Source organism: Dermacentor variabilis, chromosome 7, assembly GCF_050947875.1.
Source record: "Dermacentor variabilis isolate Ectoservices chromosome 7, ASM5094787v1, whole genome shotgun sequence".
Taxonomy (NCBI): Eukaryota; Metazoa; Arthropoda; class Arachnida; order Ixodida; family Ixodidae; genus Dermacentor; species Dermacentor variabilis.
The window spans coordinates 162735396-162762057 of record NC_134574.1 but is presented as its reverse complement, the minus strand read 5'-3'; the positions used below and the strand labels follow the sequence as shown (position 1 = coordinate 162762057).

Below are 26662 nucleotides of genomic sequence, written 5' to 3'. Positions count from 1 at the left end.
ATTTAAGCAAATTTCTTGCGCCGTTCTTGCATGCACTATGGAGAGTATATGCAAAAGCATTGAGAGAAACTTATCCACAGCAACAGCACAATAAACTTATACAGTACGCATGAGCCGACGGTGCATTATATCTGGATGTCGAGCGGCCCTGAGGACGTGTTGCTCGCTGTCGTTCGCCATTATGAAATCGAAGTGGCGAAAATGTTTTCGCCACTTTAGTGACACCGCCGAAAAAAAAAGTAGAGGCAGAAAGAAAAAGGGGAAAAATGACAAAATGTACTGCAGAAAAAAAACCATCAGTTACGACGAGAAATCGAACCCTCAATCGCCGCGCGGCAGGCGGATAAATTACTTGAGTACCACCGCTGAGGCTTGGCAATTCGATTTTCCATTCAATATGTTGACTGACTCAAAGCTACTGTTGCCATTTGCTGCAGTATCATTGTTGATTTCGGCGTTACACAGGCCGATTCTTGTGCGTTTTACGTACACCCATGAGGAAAGGTATTCGGACCATAGGAGCGCGTGCCAAACTTCATCGACGCGTCATCTTCCAACGTGGTGCCTGCAGCCAAGACTAACGGTCGAGCGCTGGTGCGCATGCGCGTCCCATCATATCGGCCAGCGTGTCATGTTGCTTTTCTTGAGCCACGCGGCCCGTTGAGTAAACGTTCTACGGGCAGCTGCGTGTGACTGCGCAGCCTATACTGCCTTCTCATTGCGCCTGTTGATGACTCGTGCAGATTGTCTTGCAGTTGGAAGTCAGCGCTTGTCCTCGTCGTTCCTTCTCCGTCGTCTGTCAGCCGCGGTGTACACATCGTAGTGCAGCACCAACTAGCCCAGTCTCACACCTTGCGAGAGAGGAGCCTGGTTGCCGCATGACGCGTTTCTCAGCTTTTGCACACGCGGCCGCGCCTTGCATTTCGGAGACCACGCACAGGATTCGCGGTGGCGGTGCCAGATGACGCCGAGTGCTATTAGAGAAGCGGTAAAGAGGAATGCCGTTGCAATACGTACCTCATACATAACTCGCTTCGACAGTGGCAATACGTTGTGTCGGAATATTGATTCAATGCTAAGTGCATTATTGTCGACAGTCATCGTCAGATGGTTTCTGCGAATTTTTTAACACGAAGGTGCGTTATACCAGGCTCCACGAAGAATTATCTCGTGTACGTACATCGTGAAAATGACGTCACAAAAGATTTCCACGATAGTTTTGTAGCATCCACACGAGATGGCGCCATTTCGCCGTTTTCTCAGCTTTGTTGTCTGATGGCTTGCGGTAACGACGCAGTTTCTCCAAATTTCTATTCCGCATCGGATTAGCCAAGGACGCCTGGTTGGCTCGGAAGTGAAGTTTAAACATGCAGCGGCCGTCTTCGCACGTTGTCTAGTGCTTCGCTTTTAATGACGCCAAATAACCATTCTTCTGCGTTAAGTGCCGCAGAAAGGCAGTGATGTCGAGGAGGCAATGTCATGAGGTAGTCTGCGTTGGACCAGCGAGAGACGCGCCAGCGGGAAGCATGACGAATTCGCGCGTATCGGGCGCACACTACGAACTGTGCCTCTCGCATTCTTGGAGCTGTGCACATAGGAATCCGCCATGACATGAAACTAAAACGTGTCTTCATAGAAGTAGTTGGAGCATTGTTAAACACCAGCAGATACAATCGAGAGGTCATTGATGGTATAGGGTGCCCGGGCTACCCGAAGCCGTTGCAACTAGACATCGCGGGCACCTTACGTTGGCAGAGGGATCGGCGAAAACGGCACACGAGTGAAAAATGTGGAACGACTCGCGACCCGGAAACATTCGCCGGAGAGACTGCACTGTACGCACTAGAGCCCTGCGCAAGTCAGCCTGAAACCTCAGCCGTTCGCAAACCATTCAAGCGAAGCCGAAGGGGTGTCCCACAAATCGCTTCACGAACTCGCGGTCAGCTGCCACGAAAGGCACACTATATTACCGGGTCGGCAGCTTTCTTGTCGATTCGCTTGGCGCGCGGTCTCTTCTTGCCGAGCGGCTTCGCAGAAGGTACGAGCATTTTGGTCCGCCTCGGAAGTGTCATAGGCAGCGCGGTAAACGGCACCAATTTTTCCTTCGGCTGCCTGCTCACCCCATACGAGTTCGTGAGACGCCCTTATGGGTTTCCTTTGTAGCTTCTTTCTACAGTCCAGGTGGATGCCTATTTTTCACTTTCATGAAGCATCTCACCCCAGTCTTCTAACGCGATTCGCATTCTGAGGCTATTTAACGCACTCTCGGGTGGCGCCGTTCATGTGCACGGTGTAGCTGCTTCGACGGGGCGGCCGGACGCGGGACTTACGGCATGAGGCCTACCGGCCGGGGCGCACAGCGCCGCAGACGATGAGACGGACTATTCGCGTAGGGGACCAGACAACCACTCACTTTATTCCAGCAAAGGGGAAAGGCAACACGGCAGGGTACACTTGAAACGCTGGGCGCGGAGTGGCGCTTGCGGTCACAACCATTACGAAACCGAAATTTCAATTTCACTAACTACTATTTGTCATTTTCCGTAATCCCTCTTAATTTGATTATAAGCAATCGTATTTTGCTTCAACCCCGATTAACAAATGTCCCATTTAGAGAGCGTTGCCTAGAGTTTCCTTTGGTGAGGTGCGGCCTCGCTTAACCCTGGTTTTGAGTGTCGGAGTAGCGTGCGCGCGCTGTGTCCCCTGTGTATACAGCATGCGGCGGGCGCGGACGGGGTAGTGGTTTGGCGCTCGAGCGAGAGCGCGCGCCGTGTGCCGTTGCAACGGGGGACCGCGCCGGTGAGCGACAGCTACCTTGAGAGAGCATGTTGCAGTGTGGTTTGTCTGTGACACTGTCCCTCTGATGTCGTCCACAAGAATCGGAAAGCACCACTATCAACCTATTGATAGAAGGGGCGCTTTGTATTTAGAAGTTACTGCCGAATGCAGGACTAGCTATAATAATAATAATAATAATAATAATAATAATAATAATAATAATAATAATAATAATAATAATAATAATAATTACCACATCCAGCCCTCTATGGTGGGGGTGGTGTCAACAAAATTTCGGCAGAACACACCTTGCATTAAATCTCGACAATAATGTGATTAGCGTTGAAGCAATTAGTGACAAACCGTAGCGCAACATTCTGCACTTCAGCGTAGCCAACTTCCTCAATGATTACGAGCAAGCGCATATGCCCCGTCTGTGAAAATTGCGACATTATCGGGTTCAAGAGGAAACTTTGGGTCAGTTGGTCCGACATGCTTGAAGATGAAAAGCTCCTCCTGTCCACTACTTCGTCTCATGTTCCGTCTGAAGTCGCGGTTCTTTTCTGATGTAAGCTGCGAGATTGTTTGCCGCCTCTAGGGAAGGGAGCGCCGGAGGAGGAAGGCGCCTGGAGGTGGAGAACAGAATCGCGCGCCGGGGAAAGTGCGGAGGAGCGCGCTGAGAGAATAGATGGATGGATGGATGTTATGAGTGCCCCCTTCGGAACGAGGACGTGGGTAGCACCACCAAGCTCTTGCTGTTATACTGCCTAATGTGCTACCTAGTTAAAAAGAGAGAAAAAAAAAAGAAAACGCTCGATGAATTCCCATAACTAAATTTTTTGTCCCCCTATTGTGCCCGCGGCAAAGTAACACCACCTAGAGGAAACGCTAGGTGGCGTTGAGCGAAGGGGGGAAGGATCAAGGAGGCAGAGCGTCGCGGAGGCGGAGGGCAGGCGGAGGCGCGCTGGGTTGACCCCTCCGGCAGTTGGTACGGGTTCTGTGTGCGCTACGGACGCGTACCGGGATCATCTTGTAAGCGAGAAACCGAGCGCTGAGCGAGAATGACGGAGCAGCGACGAAAGCTTCGGCAGGCCGACCGCGAGTCGAACGACTGCGCAGTCTTCGCCAAGCGCCGGATACACGCTGAAGAAGTCCTGCAAAAGGCACGGGCTTGGCGTGCCCAGGAGACTTAAGAACAGGAAGAATGGGAAAATGAATAGTGTGAATAGCACATTAGAAAACTGCTTGAACCTATATAGACTGTACATTTTTTACAGTGCCTTACCATCTTCCCTAATGGCACTTTAAGCTTTATAAAAAAAGGTCATAAAACTCACAAAATAAACAAAATACGCCTTGAATGAACTGTCCGACTTACAATCAAATAATCTTTAGAACATTCTGCATGCCGTGCACAAAAATGCATAGCACCGATACGCTTGCGCGTTACCCACGTTCGCCAAATGAAACTTCGCTATAACTTTTCTGTTACCGACACGTGCGTAAGTTCTCTGCTCAGCGCTCCTCGCTTAATGCACTCACTGGAACCATTCTGTTCAGTTAATTTATTTCTTGACACTCTGCAGCTTTTATTGCCGACTTCTGTGTAGTCGGCGTTCTAGATGTTTGTTGCCCATTTCTTGCGTCTTGTTCTGTTTGTCTAATCGGGCACCTATATGCCATTGTGTGGAGGCTATATGCTATATGTGGGGTCTCCGGCTGGAAGGTCTCTCTCTCTCTCTTTCTCTCTCCCTATATATATATATATATATATATATATATATATATATATATATATATATAAATACCGTTGAAAGGAAGGGACACGCGTATGGAGATTGCATGTTGAACGGTTTTCACGCTTCGGCCGTGGCGTGGCCCTCGTCAGAATAACTTCTTATTTATTCTGACGAAGGCCGTGTCACTCTTAGTGTAGGCCAGTGTTAAAACTAGTAAACATGAAATTTTCGTGTGCTGCTTCGTTTCAACTACCTACGCATGGGACCTACAGACCTATTCCTTGAAATATATATATGGGTGGGGTCCGGACAGCTGGTCTGGCCCGAGCACACCCCCCTCCCCCCCGCGGCAAAATGAAAACTTTCCACCTATGCAATGGCACATACCCATTATGAATTGTTGGCTAAGGATGTTCACGTACTTAGAATCACATACGCAATAATCACATACGCAATATGACGTACCAAATGGCCCAAGTCGTCTGTTCGGGCACTAACCGAGTGATCCACGATGACGTTAAAGGGGTTAGATATGGACGGATATACAGAGAAGTGCATGCAGTTCCAGGAGATTGCTAATCGCATTAAAATGAAGCACTACTGCAACTGCCTGCTTTCGGCACCTATGTGTCACGCTAATATCCACTTGAAAAATTAACGAAATGACGTAATTTCTGGCACGGTTGTGTAGTACGAATATAATTTGTGGGCACATCTTTTCTCTAACAGTCTAACTCGGCAGTTTCCTGTCGGATACGCCTAGCCTGTCCACAGCGTTCTGAACGGAATGTGCTTGGCAGGGCATTATAGAAAAGGAATGCTCTGTGTACACCACTTATGAAAATTATGCACGACAAATTAATAACTATTTGTACCATTCCCTACCCTCTCCCCGCCCCCATCGCGAATGTTTCCTCCTTGTTATTCCACCCGCTTCTCGGCCATCCTCTTGTTGTAGGTATGCGCGACCCGTCGAATATCATCATCATCATCATCCCCTGAGGCAGCGGGTGCTCCTCGAGAAGAGCGCGCGTCGAAGCCACGAGCGCAGAGAAGAAGCAGACTCAGCAATCGACCAGGTCGCCATGTCTTCCGCGTTTTCCAGGCGCCCAATGACGACCGGTTCAGACTCGTCGTCCCAAAGCAGCGATGGGTCTGAAATCAACGTCAACCATGCCGGCGTGAGGGGTGACGACACGGATTCCTCGCTGCAAGTCCTGCCCACTGATGTCGAGCATCTGCTACAACCGAAGGTGCCGCCTGGCTCGAGCGCCGAGAAAGGCACCGCGTCCGCCTTTAAGCGCGGGGTCACAGATGCTGCCGAAGGCACCGGTAAGTGCTTCCGTCGATATTGCACATCAATCGCTAGGAAATACAGTGTATGAAATTTTACACAGTTCGGGGCTTATAATTTGCCCCAAGCAATAATAGTCATGGATCTTGCATATGGGGTCTTCACCATTCGCACTCTGGTTTCCTGGCCGCAATGTTATATCCAGCTGATATATAGGAACATTCCGTCAATGACGTGACTGTAGTGGGAGTGCAGCTCTCAGGGGGGAAAGTAGTTGCGCGCAAGATAGATGGATATTTGGGGACACAGTAAATTCAAAAAAAGGCCAATTTTTTTTTCTTCCGGCTGCATTTTGGGTCAGTTACAGCAGTGATGGCCTAATTGTCTCCCAAAAATATCAGTCATCAACGCATCGGGAACTTGCTTTCATCAGGGAATGACAGGTGGAGTGTTTGTATAGGCCGCACTCTCGATAGATAGGACGTTCTGCGTACGGCAGCAGTGGTTTAATTATGCGCACAATATTGATGATGACGGTACTTCCACAGCTTTACGACATGTCAAGCACCAGGAAAAGTACTCTTAAACGGGCAAAGTCATTTATGCCGTACTTTTCTCCTCACCGATAATTAATCTTGTGGGAACTTCTGATGGCGAGTCAGAGGTGCAGAAGAGGTTTCATTATTACTCCCGCAGGTATTGCATATATCACGCGCCACGAAGGCTCCTCTTGTAAAGAGAGCGTAGCCTTTATTTTCAAATCAATGAGATTCGAGTCCGGCGCCCTTTTTGGTGGGCCTGGGCACCCGCCGCGCCCGTCCGTGCTTGCGTTCTAAGACAATTATCCCGTGCATTGTGGGCACCTTTAAGATCCCCTGGTGGTCAAAATTAATCAGCAATCTCCCACTACGGCGTACTATATAATCAAATCGGGGTTATGGAACATAAAACCCGAGAATGCAAATCTTCTGGCCCCATTTTTTCCCCCTGTAACGTTGTATGCTGCAGCTTCCTGTCAGAAACGCGTCGCCAGTCCACAGCGTTCTGAATAGAATACGCTTAGCAGTGCAATGGAAACGAAAGCATTACGCAAACTAGCTACAGAAGTTATGCGTGAAATAATTACGCTGCTTGCAAGGTATACGTACTGTAAGCGTCAAATGAGAAACAAAACGAGACACAAGCGGCTGCTTCGTTTATGTCAATCGTTATTTGTTGCTCTCGGGGCCCTTATGACGGCACATATATCGCGTAGTCAGTGAAGTAGGTAATTTAGCAAGCCAATACATCGGGAACAACGTTTGCAGAAAAGTGAGAATATTGTTGGATCTGGAGGACAATCCCAATTGCTGTCCCCCAGATTTTGGACCTTGCCGTTGGGTGCGGGAGTTGGCCGAGGTTGAGGAGGATATTGATATGAACACTCGGGGTTTATTTACATTAATTGCAGTGAGAGTACAAAGAAATTAACAGTCATAAAGTCATTACGGGTAGGCAGCAACTCGGACGCTGCGGCCCGTGGCAAGAAGCTCGAAAGAGATAAATGAAGGAGTGCTCTCTTTGCGGCTCCCGGTCTCTGGCTTTTAACCCTTTCGGTGTCTCGAAGTCACGTCCCGTTCGGCCAATCGGCGAGCTCGCTCAGGTGGCGTAATTTTCGGCCAATCGGTGAGCCCGCCCAGGTGGCGTAATTTTCGGCCAATGGTAGGCCTCCGTGCGGATGTCGCACCCGGCGCAGAGGGTCGCTCCATTGTCTCTACCTGTCCGAGGGAGTGCTCCTCTACGGTATTGCCTTCCTGGCTTGCAAGCGCCGTCGTAATAGGTGGATGGGGGGAGACGGGTTGTCTTCGAGCGACGTTTCAGTGCTGCAAAGCAGCTTTGCTCGAGACCTACGTTACCTTGAACCGTGCCTGGCTCCGGCTACACTTTCGGGAAGCAGTGAATAGCTCCACCTGCGGCGCACGAGGTGGGGGTAGATGTGCTTCTGCGCTCCTTAATTAGCTGTGATGCGATTCGATGTGGTCCGGTGAACTCGAAGTAGGCTCAGGAAAAGGTCCCGTATCTAACAATATGAATCATGGCGTGGTTACCTACGTAACATTCTCATTAGCAAAGCAGTACCTTTGTCTCATGTTTCTTAACTAATGGCAGATGAAGATGATAAAGCATATGGAGTCCAAGAAAGTCGAAGACGAAGATAAAGCAGATAGAGTCGCCAAGACTAAAGCATATTTAGCGACAGCAAACAAGGACGGAAGGGAGACGACACCACAGTGCGCTAACTTCTACAACTTGATTTTCAGGAAATACATCTAATAACCCATGCACAGTGGCGCCACCTTATCGAAATCTTGCCCATCCAAAAAGCCGTCTCCTTATTTAACAAGTCGACTGAACGGGCACTGACACACATGTCACTATCCCACCAGATAGCCTTAGCCTCAATAATCTCTCGCACGTCTTTATCTTAGTGCTTCGCAAGAATCCGGCAGGATCCATACACCGGCGCACAGCCGCATTCCTGACAGTGGGTTGACAGGTGACCGTATTGCCGCTAAATATGCATTCAGTTTATCAACACGCCCAACAAATGGCAATGCGTCAAGACTACTTTGCTGACTGCTAAGAAACTCCATCTCCCTCCCTAAATCAATGGAGGTGCATCCTTCGACTAGCGGTTTACGGAATATAGTGCATGCATGTATATGCATGTATATATCGTTATAGCGCACACATTGTTATGCTTACTTTTAAATGACGCAAATCTCATGCCAACCAGTGTTTCGAAAGTTTCGAAAGCCAAGCTTTGTCTCCTGAACTCGTTCGCCGAGTGATCGGGGCTATGTTCCGCCTTCACTGACTCTGCGTCATGATGTGACGTCGTATCATCTACTTCCGGTTGTCTTATAGCCAGCACGAGAAGCCTCTCCAATCCCGCTGCTTGCCGTCTGGCTGTTGATGGCCCGTGAATGCTATCCAAGCAGCATGCGTTGTGAGCGTGCGTCGCAGGGCCGAGTGTGCCCGGTATTCCGATAACCGCAGGCGAACTGAGCGTTTTGACAGATCGGTGGAGGCGTAAAATCTCTCCATACTACTACCGCTGGAATAAAGGAGCTTTAGCGTAGACACACGTGCCGGCCTCATCGCCCAGCGCGGTGCAGCCCACCTGGTCGGACGGAGCTTATAGCCAGCCAAACACAGAGCTAATATATCTAACCAAGTGCAAAGCATATAAAGCATTTAAAAAGACAACGTGTTCACCCTTAGGCTCGTGTCAAAAGTTTACACCAGCAGCAAAGTAGAATACACTAGGTTAATTCTATAGTAGCTATGTGTCTGTGTAAGCTATGTGCCACCAGGAGGCCGCATCGCGCAGGCTGAAATGTTCTCGCGTCCGCTCATCCGGCAAAACGCCCAGCGCGCTTGCACTTGTGTTTACCCTAATAACAAACGCGCTAAATCCTCCGGAGTGGAGTGACGGCCGGAAAACGCGTAGACGCTGGCGTCGATTGGATACCGACAGTACGATGCACTGCAGCCCCTCCGCTCATATGTTGCCTTGCAGAGGGACTCGATGTCGCAGCTTGACGTGTCGCTGATCGCTAGATTTGCAGCCCACAACGTGACAAGAGCGATTCACGGTGCTCGCGAAAAGAAATCTCGAGACCAACGTTGAATTTGCAGCCGGCATCCACCCGGAGAACGTTGTAAAGCAAGCTAACACTTTCTGCGTGCCGGAAGTGCTTGAGTGTATCGATAAATGGTCGCTGTTCATATTCTTTGTATTATATTATTAAAGAAAAAAATTAACCAACATTTCAGCTATTAGGAACATTTGTTCTCCATAAAAATGGACAAATTATCGATGGCACGACCTGGGTAGGCCACCGGATACCTCACCAAAATGACGTCATTTGGGCTGACTACGTCAATTGTAGGACGGTTTGCTGGAAACTCAGGGGAGTGGTGCCGCTGCAACAGGTAGGGATGCATACTTTTTAAACCTTATAATAAATTACATCCTTTACGCTGAGCGCCTAAATGCGTCACTTAATGATCACAAGGACCTAGCCTAACGGCTGAAGACGTTTGTACAAAATCGTCAAAATCGTTTCTGGGTCCCTTTAAGAATGCTTGTTTGATGACGTCTTACAGAATATTTTCTGAGTGTTGTGGATTCCTAGTCTATAAAAATTCAGTAGCGATTTATCAGTAAATGCGATTGAAATGCATTAGCACTGCGTCAAGCCTCCTTGAAGCCCCGGACCCCTGGGTAAATCCACGTTCGCCGCATTGTAACATGTTGTTCAATAGCTCAGTCGACACACGTACGGCCTCTTTGGTGAGCGACACACACACACATACGCACACACACACACACACACACACAAACACACACACACACACGCGCGCACACACACACACACACACACACACACACACACACACACACACACACACACACACACACACACACACACACACACACACACACACACACACACACACACACACACACACACACACACACACACACACACACACACACACACACACACACACACACACACACACACACACACACACACACACACACACACACACACACACACACACACACACACACACACACACACACACACACACACACACACACACACACACACACACACACACACACACACACACACACACACACACACACACACACACACACACACACACACACACACACACACACACACACACACACACACACACACACACACACACACACACACACACACACACACACACACACACACACACACACACACACACACACACACACACACACACACACACACACACACACACACACACACACACACACACACACACACACACACACACACACACACACACACACACACACACACACACACACACACACACACACACACACACACACACACACACACACACACACACACACACACACACACACACACACACACACACACACACACACACACACACACACACACACACACACACACACACACACATACACACACACACACATACATACATACATACATACATACATACATACATACATACATACATAGATACATACATAGATACATACATAGATACATACATAGATACATACATAGATACATAGATACATACATACATAGATACATACATACATAGATACATACATACATAGATACATACATACATAGATACATACATACATAGATACATAGGTACATAGATACATAGATACATACATACATAGATACATACATACATAGATACATACATACATAGATACATAGATACATAGGTACATACATAAATACATAGACACATAGATACATACATAGATACATAGATACATACATACACAGATACATACATACATAAATACATACATACATGCATACATACATACATAAATGCATACATACATACATGCATACATACATGCATACATATATTGAAGTGTTACATTGTGTAACAATGTGTTATGTGTGTTACAATGTGTTACATTGTCGTCGCTTCACAATTTGCCTCGCATCTGCAGTTAAGCCAGGTGACGCCATGGCCACCTTCGCGCCTCGGATGCCTTCTGCCGGGTCGGCCACGAAGCGCTCACTGGACTACAGCACGGAGAGTACAACCATGGATCGTGCCGTCAGACCTGCGCAGCAGAACCTCGCTAGTCTCTGGCCGCGACCGCTAGACAAGCGAAGCGGCCGCAAAGGGCGAGGCAAACCGGGCTACGACGACGAGGAAGGGATGGTGGCGACGCCCTCTGGCGGCGGAGGTCGCGGCGCGACGGGACGTGCGAGACCAACGGTGCGTCCTAAAGCTGTTGCCTCACCGGCGATGCGCGCCCCTGCACCGCCTGCTGTTGTCTCACCACCCGCAGCACAGATCGGCGGTGTTCGTCCTGGCGCTAAAGAACCGGTCAGGCCGCGACTTCTCCTCTCCAAGAAGGGCCTCGTCAGGGCAGTACCAGGCAAGCCCCCATCTGCACAACCGATGGCCAGCGGAGCAGAAGTCACTGCGAAACAGCCGCCAGTTTCGGGGATGACGGACGCCCGCAGGCGATATTCCGTCGCTGCATCTCAGGGATCTCCCGAGCAGCCGATAAAATCTTCAGGTGGTGTCGCCGGAGCGCCTACGCTACAGCGCAGGCAATCTTGCGTTGCTTCTCCTGAAGCCCTTGGACAACGCAGGAAATCTCTAGTCTCTGATGCTTTGGCTGCTGGCTCAGGACGGAGACCTTTGTCTGTCGGCTTTCGACGGTCGCTGGAAGACACGTCGAGCAGTGACAGCGATGAAGAGAGGTCTTCGTCCTCGCCACTTCGCGAAGACACTGCTACACCTCCAGTTCTTCCGTTGATGATGCGTCCACCGGCAGATCTCAAGCCACGCACCGAAGTTAAGCGCCCGTCGGTAACTGTAAAGCAGCCCACCGCAGTTACGGCACCTGTTGCGGTGCCGGCTGCAACGTCGAAGCCGCCGGAAGCGACTGCTGCTATGACGTCGTCGGATGAACCGGAAAAGACTGCAGCGGCAGAACAGGTGCCACTGGCACCACTGGCAGTGTCTGCAACGCCGGCAGCATTGACAACGCCGGCAGCATTGACAACACCGGTAACATCAGCAACGCCGGCACCACTGGTGCCACCGGTTCTACAAGCACAGTCGCAACCGAGCGCCACCGTTACTAAGCCCGTTGTAGCTCAAAAGCTTGACGCTAAAAAGACTGAAAATGTCCTTGTCCCTGCACCAAAGAGCACCTGGTGGACAGCGCTGGCGGTAAGGAGCCGCAAGGACCACTCAGAATTTAAGTCATTTTATTTTGTTTCTGCGTGACACTTCAGAAGTGGGATTAGGGAATCACTTGCTCTTCTAGTTTTCTGATTGCCGTAACGCTTAGCAGCGTATACTTCACATGTGGCGTTACATGCTCCTTGTGCTTAGATCCATACATACCTGTACGCAAGTGTTCATCTAAAGCGCTGCACCACCACATGACGCTCGGCCTCCACTGTTGTTCGTGGTGCTATATAGGGATTTTATCCAGTGCTTTGGTTTTCTTGACGCACTGCCCTCCGCTTTGTTGAGGGGAGCGAAAACCACAGCACTTAATAGCAACAGTCTCCTAACGGAAACAGGAGCTGGGTTTGCGCAGGAGAAAAATAAGGGGGCGTAAGCGCTCTGGTAGGGCAAGACTATCGCGGTTGTCGATGGATTGCCGTATTTACTGGAGTATAGATGGACCTTTCTTTCCCGAGAATGTTACCCAAAGTGAACTCTAGACCTGCACTTGTAACCGAAGAATGTCGACCTATATTCGTGAACAAGACAAGGAAAAGTACCGAATTAGTAGGGTGCCTTCGTCACACCCGCCGTAAAGCCAATCGCCAGATTATTCAGACTGGCTTAAACAAATGCTGCATATCCAAAGCACTCGATGGCACCTGAGGCTGACGTCGTTCGGGATACCGCGGACGACTTCTCTGGCAGTTCCCACACGGATGCAGCCTGTGGCATCAATTGGCGAGGTTTAGCAGCCGGCGCTAATGGTAAATAAAGGTGTGTCACGTTCAAAGTTTTTGGTTTTTCTAGAAAGGTTTGGGTCAACCGATATTCAAATTTTATTTTCTTTATTTTTCAGCGAGTTCAACACGTAGGGTTCAACCTATATTCGTGTTCGACCTATTTTCAAGTAAATAAGGTGCGTAAGCTCAGCATACATACAAGAAAATCTAACTTCTCGTCTTTGTCCCATTTACATCATTCTCCAACTTTGCCCTTTCCATTCGCTAAGACAATGTACTGTCAATTTATTATCCTATTTGGCAGTGGCGCCGCAACCATGCTTTTAGCAGGAAGTAAAGTGAATCTACTGCCACGGCAGTCGCAATAACTGGGCAATACAATGGCGAATGGGGGCCGGCGCAATTTTATTTGACCAGTCGCACCCGAGTCCTCCAAAATATGCCTCCACCCTGAACGCAGATGATGGCGGGTGCTTGGAACAATCCTATCCGTTACGCATCTTTTAGAACTCAAGGTGTTGTTGGGCGAAGAAGACCGCTGTGTAGGCCTTGATGCTATGAACACGAACGTTCTCGGGAATATGACAACACAGGTCTGGGGACATTGTCAGAAGGTCAATGTCATGATTTCTGGGGCAACTTCGCACGCGGAAGCGTTAAGGCTAGTGATACTGGGCGAGCAGCTTGACGATCCCTTCTAGCAACGTTTGGAGGAACTGGCGCCCACACATTTGCACTTGTGGAAACGGCAGGATAATGTTGATCGCCATCATGACGCAGGTTTTGATTACCATGTTCGTGTCTTGTCAACTAACCAGCCACCTGTCGACATTTAGGACAGCGATCGATGTAGCTGAAGCGTCTGCGTACTGGAGGAACATTACAACTACTCGGAAAGCTGTGCGCGCAGCGTGGGCTCGGCACTTTCCTTTGGTCTGCGTGATAAGCCCTGTCCAATCATTCCTTGATTGTTTCGAACGCCGCAGAACTATCCGCCTACCGCTCTCCTGTGCAACAACCTAACTCGGTTCATAGAGCCGAGAGTGATTCGAGCGCTTCAGTATATTCAAAGGTTGAGCTTAAATTGCTTCATCTTTAAAAAATAATGCGTTCGGGCGCGTGCATGAATTAGGATTATTTGGATCGTCTCAAGGTACGAAATGCCGCGAGCGATGTGGTGACGTGTGCTGCCTGATGCCACGCAACCTTTGACATCGCGAGCCGCCTATGAGTTGGTTTGCTATGAGTTGCTTTGCGAGGAGAGCCACTTATTAGTTTTGTGTGAGATGCTTTCCGTCGGCCGACATGTATCTCAACGCTAGGCTTCGGTGCGCGTGCCGACTCGTCGTAAATTCACAGCTGCATGTCCCGATGTGTGCCGGTGCAAAAGTGCGTCTTAGTCGCACGCGTAGTGTTGCCACCGTCCCGGCTGCTCTCGTTCGGAACTGATCTCACGAAGGCGAGATCGGAGTTAACGCACCGTCTCCCAAGCGATCATCCCTGAAGAAAGCGGGGCGCCTGGCTGGGGGACGCTTGTGCCCAATTTATACTCCGGTAGGTGTCCGGCCGTAGATTTCGAAAGAGCCACCATAGCGACAGCTTCGCGTTGATGGCTAGGCCTTCGGAGAACCGTCAATATAATGTTCAAACTTCGCTGGCGAAGTGAGACGAATCTTAGCGAATCTTGTTCCCCACGCAGTTCATGTGACGCGTGCAAGCGGAGAAACTGTTACGCGTTAGACGTGAATACAGGCAGGCTCCGGCTGCACGTGGCCATGCTCATGCAGGCCATGAAGTGGAGCCTTGCGTGTGTCTCTGCTTCGCTGCAACAGTTGCCCACATGTTTTCATTGGCTTCATTGACTTATTATCGAATGCGAGTTTCTGCTTCGGTGTTTCGAATGTGTGGAAGCAGGCAAAAACCCTTTTGCTGTCTCACATTTATGCGGGAATATTCCAGCATCCTTTCTCTCTGCCGGGATCGCAAGTCACCAACGAAGAGGCTCCTGTGCCGGCTCATGCGCGGCGATACTCCATGGCTCCCACCGAGAATCAGCGCGCGCAGGCTCGCTCCAACGTGAGAGTGAAGCGCGCGCCGCACATCACAGAGGAGCTGAAGGATTTTGCCGCACTCTTTGGCGGCGCGGTTGGCTTCACTGGAGGTGAGTGTACGTTCTTGCAAGGATATCGACATGGCTGCACAGCGCAAAAGACGAGGACAGAAGAAAAGACACAACACAGGCGCCGTTTTGTCTTTTCTTCTGACCTCGTCTTTAGCGCTGTGCAGTCATGTCGATATTGAATCACTGACTCGCCCAAGCTTCCACTTTGTCATGTTACATGAGCTTGTTTCTTAGGCGTGCGTAAAATTTTATCTGCATGACGAGCCTGTAGCGTGAGAATGTTTGCGCCTCAGTGCAGCCTCACATCGGTGAAAGGTGCATACCTGCCAACTCTCTCTAAAGTTTCGTAAAGTCCGCGAATTCCGGCTTCTCCTATGATTTACGAACACTGCGTCACACTTTACGGAAAAAAAAAATTCTCTGAGCGAAAATATTTTTTTCAGAAGTGTCCATGTATGGGGTGATGCAAGATAAAGACAATGCACACAGAAAAGAAATTTTGTGGCACTTGGGCAGCCTCCTTGAGGCAGTGCAAGACGCCGTATATTAAAGGAGTACTTGTTTTGCGCGCAAATTTATTCAATGTAGTTTCTCAAACAGGCGAAATTAACAACAGCAAAATAGCTGAAAAAGTCAGTGCGTTGATTGTCAGCTCTGCTGCACAAAGATTGTTGCTGCTTATGTGCATCGTGTGAAGGTAAATGACAGAGCGCGTGCGTAGGAGGTAAGGGGGGGGGCGGAGGAAAGGTGTGCACTTAGGGTAAAGTTCTTAACATTGCGTGTCATATCCCCTCCCTGCCCGTTTGCGGTATTTTCACAAATTTTCTATTTACCAGATTGGCAGGTATGATGGCGGAAAAAAAATATGGTAAGGCGATGACCCGAATGGTGTGAGGAATGAAGTGTTTTCTCATGACGGTATGTCGCGCTGGGAGAAAACTGTGGCGGAAGTTTCTTGGGCTCTTTCGATCATAGGAGCCTTGCTACGAAAGCTACACTCGCTGACATTTTGCCAAAGAAAGAATAGACACGCGAAAGGCCGACCGCAGAACTTACATTTACCGGCGTTTGTCAAGCGCATGTGCACAAGTACACTGAAATGCAAGTAGAATACTGGCAACTTTCGGTTTGTTTTTGACAGCTATGTCCGCACTTAATTTCGTCGGGCACATAAACGAATTTCCGCAGTAAAAATGCCTTTCATTGCCCAAATAGTTCACTTTTCAGCCATAGACAGATTGTTACCTTAAGTGAGCAACATGAACCAAGAGTCTAGCAGTTGTTCTAATTGCAGCAATTCATCTACGGTACCTACTTCATCTCTAGCACTGCACGAACTTGCTCGTATGACACCATGGATGTCATGGTGGTCTTTAATGAATACTTGACACGTGATTCCGAGCCGCATTTGAGAACTTAGTATACAGTGTGCTAAAAGGGGTAGCTGAGTCCGGAGGCAATAGCGCTACCACTCTTGGTCTTGGGTTGCGCCAATTTGAAATGACGCGTTGTCTGAAAGTCAATACGCAAGGTTCACGCTCTTCAAGGCTAGTAAAGACATGCAGAAAGGTCATATCACGTGGGGTGACAAGCATGCTGGACGATGTTAACATTATTCTCTGAACATGCAGTAATGACACTTTTAATGAGATAGTTTGAGAAATCTCGAAAGCTTATTCGGTGTACTAACCACAGCCCTGACAGTTGACTACACTAAAAGGCCCCGTGCACTTCATCATGTATCGCACACGCAGCAGAACGTCAAGGAGTGTGTCAGAGACGTTGAAAGATAACATGATCCACAAGCTTGGCATGAAGATGCTCTTATCGCACAGGAAGATGTCACTTTCCGGGATTGCTTCCGGTGCAACATGTTCCTGCGAAATCACTAGACTACAGTGCATATTGCCTTCTGTGCCCTTCTTGATATTAACTCAGAAGCGATTGCGCGAAATATACGGTATATGAAGTCAGATACAGGCAGAACTTGTAAGAAAGCGGAAATAATTTTATCGAGACTGTTGTTTGTTTAGAGAAGACGAAAAAATACCCGTCATGTAGCTTTCAAATACCGCGAGACCACAGGAAAATTCCGGATCCAACAGCCGCATGCCAACCAACCACATAATGCTACGTATTCGTCCGCACAGTTGTACATGTAGTTTTTACATGTGCATGTAAAAGTAGTTTTTACCATAGGAATCTAAGAATAGATGGTCAGTTTATCCAAGTATAAGGAGAATACTAATAGCCAGTAGCCAAAGTCCTGTAGCCTGGCAAGGGAACAAGAGTTCAAGAGGCCAGTCAGCCTCTGAAGTCCGTGAAGGAGTACGTTTATCTAGGCCAATTACTCACAGGGGACCCTGATGATGAGAAGGAAATTTACAGAAGAATAAAAAGAGGTTAGAGTGTATACGGCAGGCATTGCCAGGTCCTGACTGGAAGCTTACCACTATGATTGAAAATAGAGGTGTACGATCAATGCATACTTTAGGGGCTAACATATGGGGCAGAAAGTTGGAGGTTGACAAAGAAGCTCAATAACAAGTGGAGGACCACGCAAAGAGCCATGGAACGAAAAGTGTTAGGAGTGATGCTAAGAGACAGGAAGAGAGCGGTGTGGACCAGTAACTGGATAGCCGATATCCTAATTGACATTAAGAGTTAAAAATGGAGCTGGGCAGGCCATGTAATGCGTAGGATGGATCACCGGTGGGCAATTAGATTTACAGAATGGGTGCCAAGAGAAGGGAAGCGTAGTCCAGGACGGGAAAACGAGGTGGGTTATGAAATTAGGAAATTCGCTGGCACAAGCTGGAATCAGTTCGCGCAGGAAAGGGGTGACAGGGGGTTCTCGCTGGACAGGGTTGACAGGGGAGAGGCCTTCGTGCTGCAGTGGCGATAAAATAGGCGGATGATGATGATGATGATGATGATGATGATAACGGAGAACAGCGCATGGGTGCGAGTGACTTTTAGTCATATCGTATTAGTGTTTGTTCGAACCAATGTAATTCTGGCACTTGCTGTTTAAGTAAGGAGAGAATCGTGCATGATAGCGAGTTCTCTTCCTACATTCACGTATAATAATAATAATAATAATAATAATAATAATAATAATAATAATAATAATAATAATAATAATAATAATAATAATAATAATAATAATAACATATTCGACCGTAATGCGAAGCATCGATTGCAATCGCAAATTAGTAGGCAGCTATACGAAGTAAGGATTGTAGTTTTATCGGTCTTATAAACTTGTAAACAAGATCATACTAATTTAACAAGCACTTTATCACGCGTGCACAAGCAAACATGAACGCATCTCACTCGATGACCGCGGAAGCTCGCTGTCAAAACGGTGGAGTGAGGAAACATGGCAGCAGCAGCGAGCGAACGTATCTTCGTGCTGCGTCTCGCATCCAATGTGCGCTAACCCGCGAAAACACAGCACGTGGCGCACCTTGTCTCCCTCGTAGATGACGTTATCGATACTGTGGTCCGGGCGGGCGCGCGCGGCCGCCCTAGTTGCCCGGGTCGCCCGGAGTAGAATGCGCGGCCCCCTCCGCCCCGGAGCCTTGCGCGCGAAGAAGGACGGCGCGCTTCCTCCCAGTTTTCCTACCTGTCGTGCACGCGATCGAGCCTCGAGCACCGGCTCAACCTCGCACGCTTTCGCTCTCACATACAGCATATGGCGCGTTGCGAGGATTTTATCACCTTTGGACTTTCTGCTGTACCTCACGGCGACGCCGACGGCAGAAATGTGCTTGGAATGTCCATGTAATTGATATCGCAATAAAAACAATTTGCTACATTCAAGTGCCTGTACTGTCGCAGCCCCAGGAGGGCAGACGGCCGCAGGGAACGTCAACAGGGGGGCACCGCAGCACAACGAGATGGTCGAGGACATCCTGGATTACGAGTACGAACCCCGGCTGCAACAGAGCCTCGAGAGCGAAGGGGTACGCACGTACGCACACGCACACGCACACACACGCACACACACGCACAAGTCTGTGCGTCAATGTGTTTTGCCATTTATTGCGCTATCATAAATATGATGTATAAGTTCATTTCGTTTTCAACATACGTGCATACAAACGCTGCTAAGCAAAGAAGTTGCAGCACCGATGTAGACAAGTCCCCTTGGCGGAAGATTTGCTGCTGCTACATTCCCTACGTATTCGTGTCGGTGTTGCTAGCCTGTTTTACGGCCTTGGCAGCGGATGCATCCTGTCAACCGCAGGTAGCTGCGTGTTCAGCTCCCACCGGTGGGCATTCGACGCTTGAAGTTAGCAAGACAAAATTTCTCCTTTATCTTTCTCGGATTCACAGTCTGTTGGAGTCATAAGGCCGTGTCTCCACCATTCTGCAGAAGTTGTTTGCTTTCCTTTATTCTTCACAGACTGACCTGGTAGCCCACCGGAGGCGCCGCAAGTACGGTTTTGTTGGCCTGTGCGGCAGGTGCTTCGTGCTGTTCTCCTTGATCTCCGCAGCATGTGGTCTGCTGTTCTTCACTTTCCACCTTGGACGGACCCTGTCCAACAACTTGTTGAAACCGGGCGCGAAGCTGTCCACCACAGGCGCCACCTCGAAAACAACTACGTAAGCCGCCTTTCCAACGTCGCGAGGGCTATTCGAACCATATAGAAAGACCAAGAAAAATTTTTTACTCAATCTAGAAGGAAAAAAAACACGAAATGCCTTCGTTCATTCGTTTGATTTAAGCTCACACGTCAGATTTATAGCCATGAGTTATCATGTTATGTTGGGAGCCTTCATTCGCGGCTGGTTACGTCAGGTTGACTCATTGCGCCCTATTACCGCAATGACTCACGCAGCGACTTCTCCTTCGCTACACGCCGCTATATATAAAGCTCTGGATTGTGAATCTCTTGCTGAGCGTTTCAAGTATACCTGTGAGGAAGCTTTAGCTTGAAATATTTGTTGCTCGTTCAGAGAGATTTTCTTCAGATTTTCACTTACCTGCAAGGTGTTGCAGGCGGCGCTGCAGTGTTTTGCTAATTTCGCATGCCTCGTGTAATTGGCGCCCACACTTGAATATTTCTGAGCAGATGCGGTGAAACTTTGCCCCGTATTCCCATAATGTATTATTTCTAACGAACTTCAGTTTTTATTGATTTAAGTAGGCCATTTCGGGACCTATGGAGTGAGAATGAGTTAGGGAGACTGATTGTTGCTTGTGTCTGACTCATTCACTCCTTATCACGGTGATTTATCCGCAACTGCCTGCAAAGTATTCTCAGAAAACTAAATGTGGGACCACAATTTAGTCTCCTTACGGCAATCTTGTAATACTTACATTGCGTTGCCATTTGTGTCTAGCAAGGGCTTGATAATTTTTCCTATTCTCACAGGTGTTAGACTAGAGTTATTTTCCATCATTGGGCCCAGAACATAATACATTGTCCCCAATAAAAAAAAAAAAAGCCGATACAGATTACGTATATTGACCGCTCCCTTCGCGCAAAGTTGAATCTCGATCGCCTTTTTTATTTAGACTTGGTTGGGCACGTTTTAATTTGACACTAAAAACTTGATTTATTAGTTTTACAAGCTTTATGCAGACGAATGGCTGCATAGCGAATTGCTCAATTATGCGCACCATCATTGCCTTTCTGCTTAAACTACCATACTATATCGTCAAATAGATGCGTAGGTGCAGAATGATTTTCTAGTAATTGTTGTTTATATCTATTTCATTGTTTTCTGATAGGCTGATCGTTAAGCTGTTGAGTTCGCAAATGCAGCGGTTACTGCACGTTATTTTTGTAGAGGTGTGGTAGTATGACGGCTGACTCTGCTTCGAGTTCCCGTTGGTGGCGTGTGCAATATTTAAAGATAACGAATGGCGATAGTTATACTCGGGCCTTCGATGGTGCACATGTCACTGGGGATTTCTCGGGGTCGCGCTTATCCTCTCGAAAATGCAGGCCGCCTTCGAGTGTTGTCACCAGCCCTATTTCCACTTCGTCGACGGAAAACACAACTGAAGCCACCACTACTAGTACCACAACGGTTTTGCCCTCCATAGTGAGTCGACTGCTTGCCTATAAACTTTATCTTTAGTTAATGATGGCTAATTTGGGTTATTGACAACTTATTTGTACAATTCTTCATGCTCGTTAAATTACTCCATTTACTTGCACTCATTCCAATGAACGGCGTGTTGTTGACTGCCGGTTACTGTATATGTTGGTGAAGGCAAGTGTGCCGGTGAGTGTAACTACACTGTCATCATAATCATCGTTGTCATTCTATTTTAGGACAACTACCAAGACTAAGGCCTCTCCCAGCAACCCGGCCTTACGCAACCTGACACTATCACTTGTCTGCAAATGTCCTAATTTTATCACACTGCCTAGTTCTTCACTTTCCTCAACAGCGCTACCGTTCCTTGTGGTATCCTTATACTTATCTGCACTACGCTGGCCACCTCCACCTTTTAGTCCTAATGTCAACTAGAATATCGGCCACCTCTTTTTGTTCTCCAATCCACACGGCTGGGTTCCTCTCTACGTTACACCCAGCATTTTTCGTTCCATCGCTCGTTGCACTTTCTTGAACTGCTTCTGAAGCTTGTAATTGTTAACGTGTCAATTGCTATGCATTGAGTTAGTACCGACAGAATGGCATGATTGCAGAATGGTGGAATGCAAGGAATAGCGGTAATAGTTGTAGAATGCTAAAATGGTAGCATGCGAGGATGGCGGTATGCTGCCGCCGGTAGCGATGTGCGAAATCATGAGAAATTTTGAAACAGCGCAAAAAACAAGGACAAACTGAAGGATAAACGACGACACTGCGGTTCAATTCATCCTAACCAACTTGCCCAAGCTCGGCCATCTTGCTCCAACATATGACTTGGTTAATGGTGCAGTATTTGCTTTAAACTATTTTCATTCATCTGTAGATTTTCCTCGTCTCACCAGAGTACCCTGTAAATGACTGCATACCGTGGTAAAACTGTGGGCCAGCTATTGTCGCATGATTATTTGGAACATGTTTTCGCTGATGACCTGACTGCAGGCTGGATCAGCGGTCACACGGGGTGGGCGATATTTTACAAAAGAGTGCTAGGATAGGCTGGTTTGAGCATGCTGCAGCTAAATCGAGTGAGAGCGAATTTGACAAGACTAACAGAGGCAACTCCCATAAGTTGAGTTAGTTTTCTAGTGTTACAAGAATAGATGAAGTGGAACGGAATACGCATTTGATGGTATTCAGTGATTCGCCTGAATGATTAGACGTGAAATTCGCAGGCAAAAGTTTGATTTGGTTGGCACCCGAGACGGGCATTCCATAAAATGAAAAATTTAGCTAGTAGGTTTGCACTACGCATGGACTTAAGTAGCGCTAACTTCACGGAACACAAGAACGAAGTAGGGCGATACACACCAAGCGCTACACGTTCAACTGAAGTTTCTTGAAAGAAAACCAGAATTTTGAATAAAAGAAAAACGGAACCAGCCATAGAACCAACAGGGATGTATATATTATCACCGGGTGTGCATGAACTCCATCGCTTCTCTCAACGATGATACCGATGTCTAGCTTACGCACATGTCATGACTACAACGTATATTGTATATGTATATTGTCACGTGGTGGTGACGTTGAAGAACACAGTAGCAATACTGTGAAAGACAAAACTAACTTTTATTGGGCGAACCTGTGCCCACAAAAACAAGCTACACTTATAGCACAACGATAGTGGCGAACACGGTCGGCGATCGTCGAAAATCTGATCAGCGGGTCAAACGCGTCGGCTTTTATACAGCAGTCATCGAATGTTCCAGACTAATCGTTGGGACCCGCATGCCTTCCACAAAGTTCTACACCATTCGAGTCACGCGATGAAATCAGATAACACAAGGTTCGGCGACAGCAGACAGCGGATAGAAGCATTGATAACTCTCTAGAAACTTCGGATACGTGCAGACGCGTCCCGCGCTGTGCGATAACATTTGATAGGCGGCGAAACGTGGTCGCCCTATAAATATAAGTACACGTGTCAGTAGCCCCCTCTTAAACAGCATCGACCCGATGCTGCAAACAATGAAAGTAATAAAGAAAAGCACTCGTAGCAAAGAAAACAACAAAATAAAGAAGTTCGTCAGCGTCCGTAAAAAGGTTTAAGACGCACCACGTGGACCACTTCAGATCGTGCGCGACGCCGCTGTGAATGCAAAATGCCGTCTGGCACGACCTCATAGTCCAGTGCGCCAATACGTCGGATGACCTTGTAGGGTCCGAAATATCGTCGCAGTAGTTTTTCACTGAGTCCTCGTCGGCGTATCGGGGTCCACACTCAAACACGGTCGCCGGGCTGGTACTCGACGAAGCGTCGTCGGAGATTGTAGAGTCGGCTGTCGGTACGCTGCTGGTTTTTGATCCGTAGGCGGGCAAGCTGTCGAGCTTCATCGGCGCGCTGGAGATAGGCAGCGACGTCAAGATTCTCTTCGTCAGTGACGTGCGGCAGCATAGCGTCGAGCGTCGTCGTCGGGTTCCTGCCGTAAACCAGCTTAAACGGCGTGATCTGTGTTGTTTCTTGTACCGCCGCGTTGTAAGCGAATGTTACGTACGCCAGGACGGCATCCCAGGTCTTGTGTTCGACGTCGACGTACATTGCTAAAATGTCGGCGATATCGCGAGGTCATTCGCCAATCTGTGGTCGCGGCGACTTAACGGCGAAGCCTCGGAGTCCCATCTCCCGGTATGGGCATCGGCGGTAGATGTGCCCGGCTTCTCCACAGTGATAGCAAAGCGGACGGTGGTCGGGGCGCGCCAAACATCAGTCTTCCTTGGAACGCCGCGTGAGGTGACGGCTTGGCGTGCTGGCGGCGGGGGTGGTGGGGGACGACGGAACTGTGTCGTCGCTGGGCCCTGTCGTGGGCGCGGAGGGGGAACGTGACGGCGGGCTACAGCGGCGTATGTCATCGCTTGCGGCTGAGGCTGCCGCGATTCAGGGCCTACTCCGAGTTGTTGTTGGAGTTCCTCACGTACGGCGCCGGCAATCGGAAGCACTTGAGGCTGCGATGAAGGCAACAGCTTCTGTAGTTCCTCCCGCACGACCGCTCGGATAGTCTCGCGCAGGTCATCGGTGGCCAGTGACGCAACTCCGGCGTAGTTTGTCGAGTTCGTGCGGCGTTTGAATTGCCGGTTCCGCATTTCCAGTGTCTTCTCGATGCTAGTGGCCTCGCGAAGAAACTCGTCGACGGTCTTCGGCGGGCTTCGTACCATTCCGGCGAAAAGTTCCTCCTTTACACCACGCATCAGTAAGCGGACTTTCTTCTCCTCGGACATTTACGGGTCGGCGTGGCGGAATAGGCGGCTCATTTCTTCTGTAAAGATCGCGGTGGTTTCATTAGGCAGCTGCACTGGGGTTTCTAGTAGTGCTTGGGCTCGTTCTCGGCGTACGACGCTTGTGAAGGTCTGCAGGAAGCCGCTTCGGAACAGGTCCCACGTCGTTAAGGTGGCTTCTCGGTTCTCGAACCATGTCCTGGCAACGTCTTCCAATGCGAAGAAGACATGTCGCAGTTTGTCGTCGCTGTTCCAGCTGTTAAATGCAGCGACCCTCTCATACGTCTCAAGCCAGGTTTCCGGGTCCTCGAATGTTGAACCGCGGAACGTCGCAGACTCTCTGGGCTGCTGCAGCACTATGGGGGACGCTGGGGCTTCCATTGTGGTTCCCTTGGCCACAATCTTCTTGGTCTTCAGGTAGAAGTCCGTGCTCCGGGGGCAGCAGTTGAAGACGGCGGCTTGCTGGATGGTCCGGGACTACGTTGGTGTTCTCTTTGCGGTCCGGGCTGGGATCACGGCTTGTCGGGGGCGTCCCGTACATGAACGAAAAGCACCTCCACCAGATGTCACGTGGTCGTGACGTTGAAGAACGCAGTAGCAATACTGTGAAAGACAAAACTAACTTTTATTGGGCGAACGTGTGCCCACCAAAACAGGCTACGCTTATAGCACAATGATAGCGGCGAACACGGTCGGCGATCGTCGAAAATCTGATCAGCGGGTCAAACACGTCGGCTTTTATACAGCAGTCATCGAATGTTCCAGACTAATCGTTGGGACCCGCATGCCTTCCACATAGTTCTACACCATTCGAGTCACGCGGTGAAATCAGATAACACAAGGTTCGGCGACAACAGACAGCGGATAGAAGCATCGATAACTTTCCAGAAACTTCGGATACACGCAGACGCGTCCCGCGCTGTGCGATAAAATTTGTTAGGCGGCGAAACTCGGTCGCCCGATAAATATAAGTACACGTGTCAATATGTATGTATATGTATGTTGTATATGTATGTACAACGTATGTTGTAATAATGTATTATTATTAACAAAGCGCTTTATGTTCTGTATAATTGTATGCTCTGTACATGTGAAATTTTTTGAAGCCGCCTTACCCATTGCCCATTGTTCCGGCCTGTAACGTATTTTGACTAAATAAATAAATAAATAAATAAATAAATAAATAAATAAATAAATAAATAAATAAATAAGATTCATCTGTTTGCTTTGTGATCGTGTCATGATGCCTTTACAACACGGTGGTTCTTTCAAACTACGGTAGGCATTCGCACGTGGCACGACGCTGAACCAGGCAGGATCAGGGTGGGCAACTTAAAGAACAGTTGTGTCCTGCAGTAGCACGTTTACACAACGGCCAGTTTGGACGACGTAACATGCGCCACATGTCATCGGTATCCTGTATACAACGCCAGGTTTCTTTGCGATCATGCCCATTGGTTTATTTGCGGACTGAAGCGTCTTCTGCCATCGGAAAGATCTTTTAAACTATCGATCTTGACGTGTACAAGTTAAAGGCGACAACTTGTGCCTTATTGAGTCCGCTCACAACCTAAACAAAGTTGTAAAGGAAGTAAAGAGGGCTAAGGACTAGGTTATCTAAGTGTTCTTTATAATGAAGTCACATGAGGCTGATATGCCTTTTAGGAGCAATGCATCGGAACGTGGTACTTGGCAGCGCGCAGAGTCTACCTATTTGCAGATGCAGTTGCCGCGTCTGGATGTGAATGTTCCGTACTTAGGCCCTATCTCTCAAATCGTGGTTCATTTCCTTTGCGGTAGCAACATTCAGCACCTAGTTGGGTTTAGCATAGATGTA

At 48.6% G+C, this 26662-nt stretch overlaps 1 protein-coding gene across 1 annotated transcript in view; it reads left to right on the top strand.

Moving 5' to 3' along the window:
- The window catches only part of LOC142588362 (uncharacterized), a 47604-nt gene that overhangs the window by 5613 nt on the left and 15329 nt on the right, over positions 1–26662 (top strand). Inside the window, exons 5-10 of the mRNA XM_075699995.1 lie at positions 5476–5849; positions 11384–12627; positions 15333–15534; positions 19339–19463; positions 19907–20106; positions 21456–21555. Coding sequence (XP_075556110.1) covers positions 5476–5849; positions 11384–12627; positions 15333–15534; positions 19339–19463; positions 19907–20106; positions 21456–21555 — 2245 coding nt within the window. The remainder of the gene's footprint in view (positions 1–5475; positions 5850–11383; positions 12628–15332; positions 15535–19338; positions 19464–19906; positions 20107–21455; positions 21556–26662) is intronic.